General features: G+C 25.3%; 2 protein-coding genes across 2 annotated transcripts; one reads left to right on the top strand and one right to left on the bottom strand.

The window, feature by feature from the left end:
• Positions 1–2,508: 2,508 nt before the first annotated feature.
• On the bottom strand, positions 2,509–6,681 carry LOC124945401 (probable serine incorporator). The gene is made up of 7 exons (XM_047485829.1): positions 6,544–6,681; positions 6,118–6,335; positions 5,811–6,050; positions 5,084–5,195; positions 4,805–4,979; positions 3,811–4,051; positions 2,509–2,995 (listed from the first exon to the last, which is right to left on the bottom strand). Exons 2-7 carry the CDS (start codon positions 6,299–6,301, stop codon positions 2,706–2,708), a joined length of 1,242 nt encoding a protein of 413 aa, XP_047341785.1. The 5' UTR covers positions 6,302–6,335; positions 6,544–6,681; the 3' UTR covers positions 2,509–2,705.
• A 3,345-nt stretch (positions 6,682–10,026) lies between these two features.
• On the top strand, positions 10,027–11,910 carry LOC124945708. Its single transcript, XM_047486188.1, has 2 exons — positions 10,027–10,274; positions 11,256–11,910. The coding sequence occupies exon 2, from the start codon at positions 11,303–11,305 to the stop codon at positions 11,609–11,611; it is 309 nt and encodes a 102-aa protein (XP_047342144.1). The 5' UTR covers positions 10,027–10,274; positions 11,256–11,302; the 3' UTR covers positions 11,612–11,910.
• Positions 11,911–19,223: the final 7,313 nt, after the last annotated feature.

Consider the following 19,223-nt stretch of genomic DNA (forward strand, 5'->3'; position numbering starts at 1 on the left):
TTTTTAATTATTTTCGTAGAAACTAAACAAATAAATTATCTTTATATAAATATTTGGTGAGCAAGCATTTATGTTAGATAAATGATATATAAATCACCCTTATAAAGTTATACAACATTTACTTGATTTAGTAAAAAAAAAAAAAAAAATTCTCACTTCTATTTTTTTCAAGATATATTTTCGTTTTTTTTGCTAAATCAGATATATACAATATAAATGTGATGTATATATCATTTCTTTTTATTTTATTATATCCTTTTGTCCCACATAAAAAGGAAAATGCAAATTGAATAACAGTTATAAAATTAAAGAAGTAGATTTCTTAATTTCAGAATTTTCAAAATAATATTTAATTTAATTAATTGAAAATTCATTGTTTGAATATAATTATAATATAATTAAATAACTGAAGTAACCCAACGTTTCTATTTAATAAATAAACAGTTGCTTCAAATTGTTATTATATTAAAGTTTTTTATTTAATTACTTTTAAATATATCAAACAATTGTCAGGAATGTCATCATTTCTTATCTATCTACCACCAAATCTATATATATAATGATGCTTAATTTTTAAAGTGTCCGGATTGCCGGGTCGAGAGCTGTGGTTAATTTGGATACTTGGGTCAGATTGTAGGTTGACCCGTTTTTAAATTTAAAACGGTTAAAAATAAAATTAAAAATGCTAGAGGTATGTTTCGAACTTGCAACCTAACAAAACAAGTACAACTCTTTAACCAACTAGGCTACAAAGACTTTATATTTTAAATTCAACACCAAATTTGATAAACGCGGGACGTTTTAATATTAATATAAGTTCAACTTTTTAACTAACTAATCTATATATATAATGATGCTTAATTTTTAAAGTGTCCGGATTGCCGGGTCGAGAGCTGTGGTTAATTTGGATACTTGGGTCAGATTGTGGGTTGACCCGTTTTTAAATTTAAAACGGTTAAAAATAAAATTAAAAATGTTAGAGGTATGTTTCGAACTTGCAACCTAACAAAACAAGTACAACTCTTTAACCAACTAGGCTAAAAAGACTTTATATTTTAAATTCAACACCAAATTTAATAAACGCGGAACGTTTTAATATTAATATAAGTTTAACTTTTTAACTAACTAATCTATATATATATATAATGATGCTTAATTTTTAAAGTGTCCGGATTGCCGGGTCGAGAACTGTGGTTAATTTGGATACTTGGGTCGGATTGTGGGTTGACCCGTTTTTAAATTTCAAACGGTTAAAAATAAAATTAAAAATGCTAGAGGTATGTTTCGAACTTGCAACCTAACAAAACAAGTACAACTCTTTAACCAACTAGGCTACAAAGACTTTATATTTTAAATTTAACACCAAATTTGATAAACGCGGGACGTTTTAATATTAATATAAGTTCAACTTTTTAACTAATTAATATATAATGATGTTGAGTAAATAGATACTTGGGTCGGATTGTGGATTGACCCACCCATAAATTAAAACGGTTAAAAATAAAATTAAAAATGTTATCCGTAATTTTTTTTACGATTTTTTATATTATTACTCGTGCAAATGCACGGGCTAAATGCTAGTTAACATAATGTCTTTTTAGTCATTTCTTATCCATCTACCATATCATTTTACATACCTTATTTTACTTACATAATTTATGTTAAACAGTGTAACATGTGCTATAATAAAAATACTTTTAATGTAAATTCGACAAATAAAATAACTTTTTCCTCTAATCAGAAACAGATTCTAGTAAAATATTATTTCAAATTCTATACACAAGCTAGATTCATAGAAAAGATTAATCATATCATCAAAATCAATCAATTAGGTTACGATACCATCGATACAATACAAATAATAAATTTTTAAAATTTTGGTATATCAAAATATATTTATAAATTAAAAAAATGTAAATATAATATTTATAATTAAAAAATTAGATGCATGTCTCAACTATGAGCTTTTCAACCAAAATCAAACATTTCATTTTTTAAATAAATTTGAAACTTAACTTTAAAAGTATTTATTATTTTTCTTTAATCTTTAATAGATTTATTTCTTTTTATACAAAATTTGATGTTAATTTATTTACACAGAACTAATTTTTAAAAATCAAATCAAAATATAATAAAACTTTATTTTAAAAATCAAATCAAAATATAATAAAACTTTAATATTATTCAGTATGATTATGGATATAAAATTTCGGTAACTCACCCCTAACCATTTAGGTCACAAAATCCACTTCTCCAAATAATTTATGTTTTCACTAAATAAAATTTTGAATTCATGAGATTTTTATTCAAATAAACTCTTCTAAGAAAAATCAATCTACATATTAACCCTAGAGCTACCAAGAAACATTTTAATAATTTTACTTAAATAATCTCAAAAGACCCACTTTTCCAAATAACCCCACATCAAACAAGATCTAATAATAATAACTTTAGGGCCAATTAACTTAATAGATTTGATATCTGGCCATTTTTACACACAGAAAAGGTAACATAATAATAATAAACACTTAGTATCAAATTTACAATCGAACCTTCTTATGAGCTTTATTTTAAATATGAAATCTGCTCAAAGGCTCATAAAACCAGCAGTATTGTTCATAGAAAACGCACACCCACAGAAAATAAAAACTTCAATAACGTGATAAAAAGATAATAGATACAGTTAGAATAGCACATTTGATTACTCAGAAATCTCTATCTGGGAAGAGAATAGGAGCAACCATAGACCAGATGAACAGAGCTGCTGTTGCCCATCCAGTAACGATTCGAACCCAAACCGAGGCCCAGCCAACATCAACCAACTTTCCGCTCTCTCCAACTGATGTTGACCATCCGGTTAGAAGCATGGCTGAGTACATGCTGGCCAGGGAGAAGATGAGGTGAAAAAACGAATACGAATATGTCACTGGTTTTGCCTTCTGTTGTTCTTCCTTCTCATCTGCCTTGTCTAAAGGTAGCAAAGGCTTCCCGGCACCTTCACACCCAAAACATGTTGAAGGTTGTTCATTAATTAAGTGAATATTGAACTTTAAGTTTCAAATGAGTAATTCAGTGTATAAAATAAATACAGGTTGAAAATATTTAAGGCCTTCTTTCGAAAGTGCCAAGTAGGGGTCGAGCAGAATCTAAGGCCTTAGTTTGACGTGGGTTATTTGAAATTAATTTAAATAACCCACTGTCTAATCAACAATCTACTTATCAATCACTTCATTCAAATCATCAAGCAAAATACCCTCAAATTAAAAAAAAATTAAGAAAGACATTATTGTTCATTATATATTTATACCCCTAATGTCATTTTACCCAAATAACCAGTTTATAAAAGAAATACTAAAATATCCATGAATGCTCGAACCCATGACTTTGTGTTCATCAATCTTGTGTTCTACCAACTGAGTGAGCCTTCTGATTTTCAATAACCACTTGGTTATTCAAATACCCCAAGATTAAACAAGGCCTAAATTTTAAGTACTTGGTATGTAAATTTATTTGATCAAACGTTGAACTAATGTAGAAAAAGCAACTAAAGACCATCTTACCCTTAATGACTTAAATTGATTAATTTTAAGTACATACTATGTTAAGTCATTCATAACTTTCATAACTTATTGAATTAAGCCAAATTTTGCTTAATTTCAACTGAGAATAAATAAGTGATTCTAAGTAACAGTTATGAAACGAACTTAATTCAAATATGCATTAGATTAATAAGTATTCTCAAACACCTCCTAAGTCTTTTTCTTTGTTAACCTTATTGTAACATCTAGGGTGAATGTGAGGGATATTTACCAGCACGGGGTGAACTTGGCGGGGAAAGAAGGGTAGTAGAAGAACCAGCACGAACAGCTGAGTAGACTACAGAAAGAACAGTTGTAAACAGTCCCAAGGCAACTGTGCTTGTGGAAATAGCTTGTGAATGCTTGTGGAGTCCATTGCATTCAAAATCCCTCGGTTCACTGGCGAGTCCACTGTAACAGAGGTATGTGCAGTACAATGATATTACTGAAGCTGGCAAAATACTTCCCCCTACCTGTTCCATATAAAAAAAAATAATGAAAAGATTAACATTTTGCATAAAAGTCAATGTTGTTCTTTTCAGAGTTCCTGAAACACCCTCAGCTAAAGATGAAACATTTGCAAACACTTACATTTTTTGTTTTTGAATACGTGTCTAACTAAATTTAGTTTCCAAACATACATTTATCTAGATCCAAATACAGAATCAGAAATAAAAGAAGTGTTTCCAAATACGGTCACCAAGTATGCTAATTAGTAGTTGTTGTCTTTATTTAGGACAAAACATACATTTGCATTTGACAACTTTAGAAAATCTAACAAATTCCGTTTTAAACATAGCTAACTTTTTCAATTATTTTTTATTAGAGCTTGTTTGATGTGGGGTTATTTGAAAAAAAAGGGTATGAAATCAAAGTTATTTTTGATGAAAAAATGTCCTTTTGTATTTAAAATTGAAATTTTATAATAAAAAATATGAAATAAGGGTATTTTAATATTTTAGTTGATGAATTAAGTGAATGATGATTGAAAAGATAGGTGCCCAAGATCAAACAAGCTCTTATTCTCAAAAGGAATAGTTACAAGCTCCTAACCAATTCTAAGACATGAACTTAATCCAAATAATTTCACAAATTTGGCTCAATAATCAGCTTAAATGACGTATTTCCATCAGATCGATCAGATAATGTATAAAAGTGACTGATAAAAAAAGGTACCTAGAAAGATCAAAGTTCAAATGAGAATTAATAGTTGAAAATATACTTACAGAAGGGTGTAACGTGACCAGGGCAAAAATAAAAACAAAAATCAGAGTCATCACGATAAAGAATGTGTTCAACCCGCAATCGTGTCCTGATGGGGTAAACCAGTAAAAGAGAAGACCGGAGATGGAAAACGCGGCAACATAGCAGACAACGGAGACAATAAGAAGAGCAACATACCTACATTGTTCAGAAAGAAAACAAAAAGATTGAGTCCAAAGGGTTTCTGTTTGGTTACCTATCCATCTACAAAAAGTGAAAAAAAAATGACAATCTCAACTAACCAGAACTTCTCATCATAACCAACCCATTTGTCATTCCATCCATGAACAAAGTCTAGCAGAAGCACAACTTGAACAAGAAGAAACAATCCAGAACCAAATTTCGAAGCCGACTCTGCATTCACAAAATGTTTTATAAGTTCAATTCTATTGCATATTTATGAGTCTAATCATGTGATGCAGTATATCACCGAAACATTTCTCAAGAACCTCTCAGTAAGAGCTTGTTTGGTGTAGGGTTTTGTTTTAAATAAACCGATTTTTTGGTAAAGACCTTGTTTGATGAAAAAGTTGATTATTTCGGGTTAATTGGGACAATGACTACAATATCCTTTGTATTTAATATTTTCAAATGTAAGAAAAAATAAACTAAAGGTATTTTAGTACATGAGATTGATGATGGGATAAGGCCCATAAGGGTTTATTTGGATTAAATCTTAGCAATCCCTCAAAATATGCTCCATACACTAACTTAGCAGTATTCATCTCTCCAAGAGAATGAACCAATTCTCTTTTGGTATCTAACACTCTTAACTATGCTATTGTCAAAAAAAATCACAGCTCAACATCCTAACTTCTATATGTTTGATCTATCCAACATCGCAACAATCATCTATTCATGTTATAAGGAAATTGTTTTGCAGGCAACAAATAGATATAGATCAACACAGCATAGGTTGAAATTCTACATACGGAGAGTCAAAATTGTCCATATTTAATATCATCTTACCGTAAAAGCTGATGACTCCATTAGGAATGAAAAACATCAGAATCACCAAAATAAACCAGCAAATAATCTTCATCATCCATCCATCATGTTGCAAACTATCACGAGGATCCTTGGAACTTTTCACATCGACCAACATAAAAGCTAGAATGGTGAAAAACAAGAAGTTCCCCAAGCTAACTCTCAGAACAGCATCTGTTTCAAACCATTCTCTATTGGGTGTTTGGTGAAAGTGATTAATCCCTGGATACACAAGCTTTATCAGTATTTTAGCAATGAAAACCGAAAAAACAAAATAGAACAATCTTACATGGGATGGATTCCATAAGAGGAGCAGCAACCTCCTTAAGAATCCCTGCCACAATTAAAGAAAGAGCAAAAATCCCACAATATGCAAGCCGAGCAGACCGACGACTGATCCCTGACACCACAGACTGGCATGCGTTACATGCGCAGGCGGCGCAGCAAGACGCTAGGCAAGAAGCTGCCCACATCTTCTTTTTCCTTTATCTCAACAATATATAAACCCTAACGGAACACATAAACACAATCAGATTCTGTACTCATATCGCATGAAAACTAAGAAACATAAAATTGATTCTTTCTCGCATAACATATGCAGATTCTTTCTAAGGGTTAAGCCTCTTGTAACCATCGATCTAAGACATATTAAGAACATATATATACACACGATCGGATATATAGAGAAAGAAAGTAAAAATTTAGCAGAATTTACCTTGATCGATCGACTGACGAAGGAGAAGAATTGCGATGATGATCAATTGAAAAAGCGAACGAAGACAATTTCAATTCTAAACTCTATGTAGACGGAACCAAAAAATCTTACCTTTTTCCCGTCTTTTTCTCAACGAATAAACACGTTAACTCAGTTGACTCAGTGAGTTATATAAATTTCTTTTCAGAATAATTGGGCTTTTTGTACGGACCACCCCAGCAAGTCCAAAGGGCCCAAACTTGGAAATAGTTAGACCATTTTATCCTAATTTAATATTTATATTTGATATAAAAAAAATTATTTTATTTATATTTTATATAAAAAATTATTTTATTTATATTTTTAACTAATAATTTGGGGAAGAATATGAGAGGGATCCTAATTAAATAAGAAAGTGAAATTTATTTTATTTATATTTGATATAAAAAAATTAATTTGATATTTAATATTTATAACTAATAATTTGGGAAGAATATGAGAGGGAATGAAGTGATATGTAAAAAAAATGTGAGAGAAGAAAGATAAAAATATTTTCTATCCTCCTATTATTTCTCTATTTTAATATCAACATTTAAAAAATATATATTTTTACAAGAAAAAGAATTATGAATAAATATTTATTAATAAATTATATATTATTAAATAATCTGGTGACAACTAATATATATATATATATATATATATATATATATATATATATCATTAACTAATTACTGGAACAAAAAAATCTCATATGGTGTAAAAAAAACACTCAATTAATTTTAATAAATGCATAAAAAAAAAATTAAACATGAATCATTATATAACAAATGCACTAGTTTTTTATTTTGAAAATGTTCAATATATAACAAAAATATGAATCTTGGCTTTTGTGTAAGGATAGTGTGGTTGACAAAAAAAATATTTAAGTATAACGATACAAAAAAAAATGACAAAACATTGAAATAAAAACCAATAACGTATTATTAAACTTGTAAATTCTAATAAATATAATTATTTCAACCCATTTTTTTCAAACAATTTTATATAACATTCTAGTATATAATAAGAAATGGATTAATATTAGTAAAGATTTGACTACTACATGGATTCATTTTTTTTATTTTTTATTATTTTATTGGGTATAATATTATATATAAGAATCTTATAATGTGAAAATCATTAATAAAGTGGGAAATGTATCGTTAAAGTATACAGCTAATTTTTTCAAAAATAAAATCACTTTAAAAAAATTATAATAATCATCTGTAGTCATTCAATTTCCTTTATTAAGTGAAATTGTGATCTCATCTATCCAATATTTATTTTAATAAATAAAAAATATTTAATACAACCCGAAATTCGAGATCCATCTCAATATATGACACAACCCACGACCACGAGTAACTCTAATAATGGCAGACCAAAATGTGTATTTTCAAATAAATATTAGTTATAATTCTTGGGAAGGATGCATTCTCTTTAAACTGAAACAGATCTTGAAATACTTTTATATATTTAGATACAAAAAAATATAAATATTTTTTTTTAAATTTAGTTTTAATTCTTTATTATGAATTTAAAATAAATAAGATCAAAATCACTCTTCCAACCTCTCATTATGATTCATAGATTTGGCAAAAAGAAATATATATAGATAATCTATATATAGATCACATGATAAAGGAATAAATCATAGTGTGGGCCTGATCTTTAGGTTGTCCAAGATTCAATTAATTTTATTGTGCAAATTTAACAAGGACCATACATCTCATATTCATTATTTATTGTCTCATATATACATATAAATCAATTGTCCATTTTAAAAAATAAAAAAAATGAAAAAAATGAAAAAATGAAAATGAAAACATAGAAATTGAACTTTACCCTAATAGAGGGGTTGAAGAACTTATCCCAAGATCTACTCATAACAATATTTAAAATAAATGCATAAGAAACTTTTTTATATATATATAAAATAATTCTAATTAAATAAAATAAAATTTTATTAATAGAACATTAGTTTGCAAATAATAAAATATAATACAAATTTAAAAAAAAAAATTAATGGAATCATTCAACCGTCATACAATTTTTTAATTTTTTTAAGATGACTTCAAAGACGAAGGTGACTTCAAAGACGAACAATGTTAGTTTCATAACAATGAGTAATGAAGGAGACCAAGCCAAACAAGCCAATTAAGCGGCGTTAGAGGAATCTCTACCCAAATTTTAAACGAGAGTGAATTTTTTTTTAGGATTGGTAAGCAACGCCAAATAATAATTGACCATTTAAATATTATAAAAATAGCAAAATTCTCATAAAATTTATTAGATAGTACACGTAAAATAACCTCTAAATAAAGATAAATTCCAAAAGAATGAAAAGAAAAAAAGAAGTAAAATCCAACTCCATATTAAATAACAACATATTCTTTAATGAAAAAAAGAGATGAACATAAATTTTAGAAGATTATTACCACGATTAGAGGATATAAACAATAGACGACCCACCAAATATTAAAAGTATTATTCAAATTAAAAAGATTGAGACAACAAATTTGATCCAACTAAAAATCTTGTTTCAACATTTCTATAGTTTTCTTAGAGACATACAATATGAAAAAATGTATAACTTAGATTTACATCAAAACTTTTGTAATAACAACTCTTCAAATGCTAAGTTCACTTCCATAAAAATAAGTACTTTTAAGGAGAAAAGTCAAAAGAGATGGAAAAAGTTATTTCAATTCACATATTCGCATAAAATCTTTATTAACATGTTTACGAGAAATATAAAAATATGTAAAGTTGTTTATTTTAAATTTGTGTCGCATATAAGGAACTTATGGAAACTTTATGACAGTTTTGGGACCTAATATTTTCACATAATGGTTTGTTTTGTGAGTTTTATGTATGTAATTGGATTTGATTAGATTAAATCGATAACTGAAATTTGATGAAGTTGTTGGTATTTAAGAAAAAATATTTATATTATCATGTAGGCTTTTAAAATAATTTGGATTAAATTATTGAAAATTTAATTCTCATATTTTTAATCCATTAAAAGATGTCGTATCATTTTTCTCTACACTTTCTTGTCATATCTTTTCAGTTTCTTATCAATTTTATATATTAATTAATAAATAATTCAAAATAACATGTAATAATTTTCTAATTTTATTAAGAGAAATTCAAATTCAAATTATAATATTTGAAAAGTTGTAAATATAAAATAAAACATATTTAATAATTAAAAAATTATTAATTTAATTTAATAATATTAAAAAAAATACTAACTAGTGATCAAATTATGGGCTAAAGTGACAAAGGAGGGAAAGTTGAGGAGGGCCATGACTCTCATGACAAGGTTTTTAAGTGTGTCCCAACGAGACCCGAAGCGCCGTTTTCTTAAGGGGTCGGGTCGGGTATCAGGGTCGGGTATTTCCTTTTTCTGGAAGCAGCTAGCTAAAATAAAAAGCGACTATGGCCGTCAGTTTTCTTACGCGCAAAATCCATTCTTTTTCTCTCTCTTCCCTCTCTCTCTAAGTTTGGCAATTCTGCAACGGATTGTCGAAGGTGCTTTTGGCGTCAAAGCGAAATTCAAGGAGAGATGCATCGAGGAGATTGAGACGTAAGAGAGAGAGAGAGAGAGAGTTCGATCGGCGGAGAGAGCTTAATTAAGCTTTTAATGCTGATTTCCGAAAAACAGTGATTAATCGGGCGTAAGCCTTTCCCTGATTTCTTCAATTGTAAGTTATAATGATTTTAAAGTATATCTTTCATTCAGATCTGTCTTATTCTCGACCCGATCTTGATGACTAATCGTGTTATTCACCTGATTATGACATTTGTTGTTGTTGTTGTTGTTGATGATGATGATGAATCATATAAGATTAGCTCGTTTGTTTTGTTTTTTATCTTACGTTAATTGAATCGATCTGTTTCATCATTCATGTAGCTCGATTATTTTAAGATCTCTACGGAGAAAGATTTGAAATATTTCATTTGTCTTTATTTTATATGAATCTTTGCCTGATGTGCTGTTTAAAAGCTGGCATTAGGCATAAATTAGGTCCGAACAGTTTTGATTCAGCTGATCCTGGAGATTCTTTATGATGTTACTTAGGTTTAAGCATAAAACTTGATTGCAGGTTGTGATCGTCATAATTGATGATGATCAAATTAATGTATAGAAACTTTATATTTGGATTGGACCAACCTTGTATGCATCTTTGGAATATTTCATTTGTCTTTGCTTGACGTGCTGCTTAAAAGCTGGCATGATGCATAAATTAGGTCTGAAATCTGAATAGTTTTGATTCAGCTGATCCTGGAGATTCTTTATGCTTCTATTTAGGTTTAAGCATTAAACTTTATATTGCAGGTTGTGATCTTCATTATTGATGAGTTATTTAATGATCAAATGTTGTATGGAAACTTTATGTTTGGATTAGATCAACCTTGTATGTATCTTTGAAATATTTCATTTGTCTTTGTTGGATGAATCTGCTTACTTTTTAGCCGATTTCCTTGCCTGATGTGCTGCTTAAAAGCTAGTATGGTGCATAAATTAGGTCTGAATAGTTTTGATTTAGCTGATCCTGAGATTATTTATGCTGTTATTTAGGTTTAAGCATAAAACTTGATTGCAGGTTGTGATCTTCATATTGTATAGAAACTTTATGTATGGATTGGACCAACATTGTATTGATCATTGATTTGATTTTCAGGTGGGTACCTATAGATATAGCTCCTTTTGGTGAGTACAGTATATAGTATGGCATTGGATGGTTTAGTATCATCCCCACACAGAAGATCACAGAACACAACTGCATTTTCAATGCCTTCGAATAAGAAACAGTACGCTAAACCAGATGACTTGTCTTGCTCGGTTCTCCTTCAAAGGCATAGATACCTTTTAACCGCGTTGGCCCTGTTAGCGGTTCTGTGTACTGTTTATCTCTACTTTGCTGTCACTTTAGTTCCCGGGAAATCTTGTGCGGGTTTAACAGGGAAACTGAAGGAGTCTTGTAATGCTGAACTTGCTAAAGCTGCAATGGGGAATGGAAAACTGAAGTTCCTTTAGTTTTTGTTGTCTTTTTCTTTTCTTCTTCTTGTGTAGATGATGTTCCATAAAGATTACTGGTAGTGTTATTTGAGCTGGTTCTGATCTTATGCTGAAAGAGATGAAATCTCTTTCTAAATTTTTTTTCTTTATTTTTTCTTGTTTTTTTTAAAGTCACAACCTTTTGTTGATTGAATTCTTTCTGGAGACAGATAGATTGACCATTGGGTAGTAGGGTGGTGGTTTATATAAAGATGGTATGTTCTTAATTACTACATAATTTGATGAAGTCTTATAATATATTTGTTCTATTGATTGTATTATGTCATTTCAAATTGTGCATTTGATAGAGATTATGATCTTCTTTATGAGCTTAGTGTTATATGTGAAAGAGTTTAAATTTTAAAGGTTTTTGTACATGGTCCTTCAGAGCATAGCAGTGTGAGCATAGCAGTGTTTAATATGTTGCATTTTTTTTTAGCAGTTATGTTATATTTGTTTGATTGTGAACATTTTTTTAATATTTTTATTATTGTTTTCAAATGGTTAATTTTATTGTGTTTTCAATTTATTTAATGACAAGATGAACACTTGTATATTGGGCAACATAATTATTACATAAGAGGTGGATACTAACCTTAAATTTCTGGGTTCGAGCCCATCAGGCGGAAAATTCTGCACCTGGTTAAATAGTTAAATATGTTTGCGGGCTACATACTTAATCCGGTGTCTCATTTTTTAAAAAAAAAAAACATAACTATTACATGTGCATGAGAGAATTTTTTTTTTTTTTTGGAAAATGACCATGTTCGGGAATTTTTATTATTATTTCTCATCTGCCCAAGTGGTAGGCTAGGTTAGATTCGTGGCTTTGCATTCGTTTTAAATTTCGTTGCCACTATTATTTTTTATTTTTTATTTTTCTAACTAGTATCAAACCCCGTATCATTTTTAATAAATATGAAACATTTTAAAAAATAACACACTACATATATACTATTTGAATTAATCAATGGTTAGTTTGACAAAGGTATTTATACTTGTGACTAGGGGTATAAATGAGCCGAGCCGATCAGTCAAAGTTCGATTCGAGTTTGATCAAAATTGAATTCGAGCCGAGCTCGTTTAAGATTTGAGCCGAATTCGAGCTTAGGTAAAACTCGTTTAATGACTCGTCGAACTTTTTCGAACCTAATCATATAATTTTTTTTATTATATTTTACTTTTTAATTAAAATTTGAAACATACTCATAGGACTATTTTGAGCTTATTTCTTATGAGCCTCCCCAAAATATATTTATAAATTAAAAAATATATGTTATATAATACTTATAAGAAAATAAATAGATTTAATTTTAATTTAATTAAAGAAGCGCATAATTTTTGAAAATCAAATCAAAATATATTTTTACTTTAATATTATTTAATATATACTTAATGTATTATATTTTATAAGATATACAATTATTTTTATTTCACTATAAAGTATTTATTAAGATATACTAAATAATATATATATATATATATATATATATATATATATATATATATATATATATATATATATATATATATATATATATAAAAGTTATAATGAGATAAATAGATTTAATATTAATTTGATTACATAAACATAGTTTTTAAAAAATTAAATCAAAATATAATTATACTGTAATAATATTTAATATATGCCATCTCGTATTATATTTTATAAGATATAAAATTAATTTTATATCATTATAAAGTGTTTTATTTTTTAAAATAAACATAATAGAGTCTAATATGTTTTAAGTTATCTCAAATACAATACACTGCTTGAAATATTCTTCTCAAACTTAATTGAATATGAATAACTCTTTTAGGTATTTTACATGTATTTTTACGCGAACTAATACGTCAATTCTTACGTTAACCAAGTCCTAGTTGAGGAAGAGTTACAGTGTAAAACAAAAAAAATACTCGGTGGGTTGTACATTCCGATGAATGGACTCTCGACTTTCATTATGTGTTTTTTAATATAAAAAATTAATATATAAATATATTTAAATTCGAGCCGAGCTCGAGTCTATGGTTATATGATCGAGCCGAGCTCGAGTCTATGGTTATATGATTGAGCCGAGCTCGAGCTCGAGCCTATGGTTATATGATCGAGCCGAGTTCAAGCTTAATATTGAAAGCTCGATCGAGCTCGAACCGAGCCAATAAAAAACGAGTCGAGCCAAACTCGAGTCAAGACTAGTTATCTAAATCAGTATTGGCAGTAGTAGGAGGAGCATTGGCAGCATAGATACGATCTCTAGCAGAAGCAACATTGAAGACACTAATATGATCGGTTGCGGAGCCTATGAGGTCAACTTCCCTACACATTTGGGCAATACGCTCTTGATGAGCCTGTTGTGCTTCATCATCGTGTTCATCCTCCATCCGTAATTAGAAACAAAAAACTCAAGTTTAGAAATTCGAACCTTGATATAGAATAGAGAATTTGGTCATTCAAAAATAGGATATAAATAAACGAAGAAATTTTAAATACTTGTAGCACAAGGAATGTGAAAAATAAAACCTGCAAAAAAATCAAACTGGACTTAATAAAATATAGACCAAAGTGATAAATAAAATAAAAAAACTAATTTAATTAGTTAAGGATTAGATCAAGAAGGATCTAACCCAATGGGGTTAGGATTTTGGGTTAAGATTAAGGCTGTTAAAATCTCAAGTTGACTTTTAAAATCTTATGATTTTACGATTTCACATAAAATTAAAGAATCTGATTTTAAGTAAACTCTTAAATATGTAAACTTTTACGATTTTAAATTTATGATAATAAGATTTTTCGAGTTTATAAATAATTTTGATTTTACGATACTATATGATTTTACTTAAAAAAAATTATATTTAAAAATAAAAAACAAAATTATTATTTATTTATTTAAATTAATTAATATAATTAATTTTGTAAGTATAAATTTTATAGTGTTATTTATTTATTATTATCTTTTAATTAATTTTATATTAAAATATATAATTTCTTAAAATTGGTTAGGTATAAAACACTTAATTATATATATAAATAATAATAATAAATAACTATTAGTTTTTCAAATTAAACTCTTACGATTTAATATAAAATCTAGATTTTACGAGTTTACAACTAGATAACGATTCTACGTAAACTCTCGATTTTGATAATCTTGGTCAAGATATCAACCACCCATGGGCTAGGCCAGGAATGTGTAGCAAAGACACCAGGGCCGAGTAAGTTTTTTTAATGGGCTAGCTAAGGAACACCAAAATCCCTTGCAAGAGGTTGGCATGACAAAAACAACATATAAGGAAACAACAAGCGCAAATACAAGACACGACAATAGAAGAAGAGTAAAAAATTTAGAGTTTCTATTGTATGGAATTATAAAAAGATTGGTGTTCTTAGAAATTAAGAGAATGATCATAGCAAAGAAGAGTAATAGAACTATAGGTAGATTTCATGTATAAAATCTGTAGGGAATTTAAATGGAATTAATTAAGTATTTGTAAGAAATGTTTATTAATGAATAAATTTTGACTTTCCTTGTTTATAGCTATCTGTTTATAGTCCTTTATGTCTATGTATTTTTCCATCAACCAAGCTTCCATTAAAACTAATTTGTCTATTGTGGAATCCTTTCAATTTTATAATTTTTATTTTTCTTTGTTGAATATATTTTGTTAGATAATTATCCTTTGATTATTCAAAATATTTGTTTCGGTTCATTGAAATTGAAAATTTATTTTTAATTCCACTATATTTTACATTAAATTATAATTTATTGCAGTTTAATTACAATTCTTACATTTAAGAAAATTTAATAAAAATAATTTGAATATATTATTTATATTATTGATCAAATTTGTATAGTGTTAAATTCTCGTTAAATAAAATAAAATATTTAGAAAATTTAACTTCCTAATTTAAATGGGCATGTTAATTTTATAAATTTTTGAAAAAGTATTAGTTAACTTCTTATATTCAATAATATATATATATATATATATATATATATATATATATATATATATATATATATATTAACTTACATGGATTTAATATTTTAACTTTTAAATTAAAATAATATTGGTAAAGAATATAAAATTGAAAATTATAAAATTAAATTAATATGAAATTAAAAATTATAAAATTAAATCTAATAAAATCTAAAATTTAATTTTAATTATTTTTTAACCTAATAACTAGTTTTATTTCCATGTTACATTTTATTTATTAATTTTGAGTTTATATTATTTTAATATTAAATTTATAATTTTTTAAATAAAAACATAATATTTTATTCATTTATTTTACTATAAACAATTATAAATAATGATGTTTATTCCTATTTATATACTTTTTATTCTTATTTATTAACATAAAATAATAATTTATAAAATAATAAATATTATAATAATATTTAATATAATAAATATTATTGTTTAGATTAAACAAATAAAATAATATTATAATAATATACCATTTTTAATAATTATTAATATTAATATAATATAAATTATATAATATAATTTATATATAATATAAATTATAAAATTTATAATATATATATTTATTAAAATAATTTTGTTTATTAATAATAAAATAAATATTTTTTAATTGAAATTTAAACTTTAATAAATAAATTTGAAAATTCTAATAAATAAATAATTAATATATATATATATATATATTTTACACATAAATAAATGTTTTATAATATATTTTATTTTGTAATAATATTAAATAAATATTTTTATATAATAATTTAATATTAAATAAACTAAAAACTAAAAAATAATTTAATATGTTTTTAATTTTTCACTTACCAATAATTAATAAATAAAATAAAATAAAATATATTATATTTAAATATAAATAACAATTTTGATTTTTTATATAATTAAAATAATTTTAATAAAAAAACTTTTAAATATAAGTAATATTAAAGCAAGGATGGATTATGGGAAAATAAAATATATTATATTTAAATATAAATAACAATTTTAATTTTTTTTATAATTAAAATAATTTTAATAAAAAAACTTTTAAATATAAATAATATTAATTCTAATTAAATATCTTTTAATAAATATTAGAATTGTACATAATAAAATTAAAATATTAAAATATATAAGTAGCAGAGGATGGATTATGGTAGTCGATTAAGATATTTACAATATTATTATAATAAATTATATTTTTTTAATAAATATTAATAATATTATACTTAATAAATTAAAATAATTATAAATATCATATTATATTATATATATATATATATATTTTTATTTGAATAAATTTTTATTAACCGTTTTCAAAAATTATATAATTTTATCATTTTTTAATAATAAAATAAAAAAATTAATTAAAATTTCAATTTTAATAAATAATTATTATTTTATTAAATATTAAATAATTTTAATTTTTTATTAAATAAATAATATATATTTTTAGACATATTAATTTATTTTGTAATAATCTTAAATAAATATTTTTATCTTCTAATTTTATAATATTAAAAAACTAAAAAAATAAATTACATATTTTTCATTATTTTTATTTTCAATTTTATTAATATTTTTCAATTTTTTATAAAAAATATATTATATTATGTAAAAACAAAATATTAATATTTTATAATATTTTAATTTCGAAAAATATTAAATTATAATTTCGAAAATTATTTAATAAATAATTATTAATAAAAAAAGAATAAATGAATAATCTATTTATCCCTAATAAAAAATAACAATTTAAAAAATTTAATATTTTTTAAAATATAAATAATATTAATTGTTAATAAATTTTTTATAAATGTTAATATATGTAAATAATAACTTAAAATATTAAAATAAATAATATATATTTTTTAATTTTATATATTTATTTTTTGAAACAATATTATAATATAACATATCTTTTTATAATTATTAATATTTACATTACATAACTTAAAATAATTTAATATTTTTTAAAATTATAATTCAAAATAAATTATATCCCAATTCTAAGTTGATTAGATTTAACAAAATAAAATGGTTAAAAAGAGAACAATTGATGTATTTGGTCGAATTTATAAAAACATGGAGATTTGTATTATATTTATGGAGACTCTATACATAATGATTTCTTTTTAGTTGAAAAGTATGATAATTGCAAACATAGTGATTTCTTTTTAGTTAAAAAGTTTGATAATTGCAAGTAAACACTATTAGTGAATGATTTTACACTAAACTAAAAAGTAAAAATAAGTAAATTGATGTTTAAATGAAAGCGTCAAGAATTGAACTCATCAACTTCTTACGTGAACTACAGAAGTCCTAACCTCGACCGTGTAGATTAGTAATTAAGGTGGTTGGGATTGTTTGGAGTAATAATTATCTCAATTTTAAAAAGAATCATGAATGTTCTGATTGGGGGCTTATACGAGGAAATGAGTTTTTGAGTTTTAGGTGAGTTTTCTCTTAAAAATCCTTGTTCGATAAAAGTTAGAAAAAATTGGTTTTTAAAATTTTAAGACTAATTTAAAATTGATTTAAAAGAATATGATGAATGTAAGGGAACTATAAATCAAAGAGAGAGGGATAATTTTAGTATTTAAATGGATAAAATTAATGATTAGATTATTTGATTTACTTTTTGAGTTTTGAGATAAAAATTGGGTTTTATCCTAATAATCAAATATCAAACCAGCCCAATTTTAGTTATTTAAGAATTAATAATAATTATCTCAATTTTATACCTTTTAAAATTCTCTAATTCACAACCCAATTTTATACCTATTAGATTTAACGATTTAACAATGTCAAACTTGGACTGCGCTAAAAAGTTTATACTATATTTAACTTTCTTTTACATGTCTCCATGTTATTTAAAGTATATTAAATTTTGGTTTGGACATAATAATATGGTAGCTAAAATGTCAAAGACTCAATAATTTTGGTTAATAAATCAAATATTTTAATTTACATTAGTAAACTTTTAAATTGAGATAGGATTTGGGATGATTTTCTAAATTCAAAATTATAATAATTTTGGTTAAGAGATAAAATATGTCAGTTTTAGGTCAAGTTCAATATTCTTTTTATTTTATTATCTACAAGACTTAGAATAATTCAAAAATAAAACCTAATTTATATCTACTAAACTGAAAAAAACTTGTCAAGAATTTTGATGAAGTAACCTAAACAACAAAACCAATTAATAAGATGTATTTGAATTCAATATACTTGTATACAACTTCTTCAATTCTATTGAATTATTATTTAATCTGAATAAATTTCTTCACTATTTTAAGAACCTATATTTAGTAATCAATAATTAAGATATCTCTAAATATAATAACCAAAAAATGAAGATCTTAGAATCACTAAATTTATCTCTCATAGATATTGTTAAGAATGGTTTTAAATATCTTTATCATGCATGTCAATATTTAAGCATAATATAATTTTATCTTAGCGATTATATTATTGTTTTATTTTAGGTATATAATGTGTATTGAGATTATTTTTATTATACATATAATATAAAATAATATATATTTATATATATTTCAACTAAAAAAAATCTAAATATATTATATATATATTTTTAAATATTGAGTAA

Source organism: Impatiens glandulifera, chromosome 7 (assembly GCF_907164915.1).
Source record: "Impatiens glandulifera chromosome 7, dImpGla2.1, whole genome shotgun sequence".
NCBI lineage: Eukaryota > Viridiplantae > Streptophyta > Magnoliopsida > Ericales > Balsaminaceae > Impatiens > Impatiens glandulifera.

Bases quoted from the DNA above. Each gene is read 5' to 3' on its own strand.
- LOC124945401 (XM_047485829.1), bottom strand. From the start codon at position 6,301: ATGTGGGCAGCTTCTTGCCTAGCGTCTTGCTGCGCCGCCTGCGCATGT. The intron at 4,980-5,083 runs GTTAGTTGAGAT...TGAACAATGTAG, and splicing joins GGTTATGATGAGAAGTTCTG to GTATGTTGCTCTTCTTATTG. The intron at 2,996-3,810 runs GTAAATATCCCT...TTGGGTGTGAAG, and splicing joins GCCAAGTTCACCCCGTGCTG to GTGCCGGGAAGCCTTTGCTA.
- LOC124945708 (XM_047486188.1), top strand. From the start codon at position 11,303: ATGGCATTGGATGGTTTAGTATCATCCCCACACAGAAGATCACAGAAC.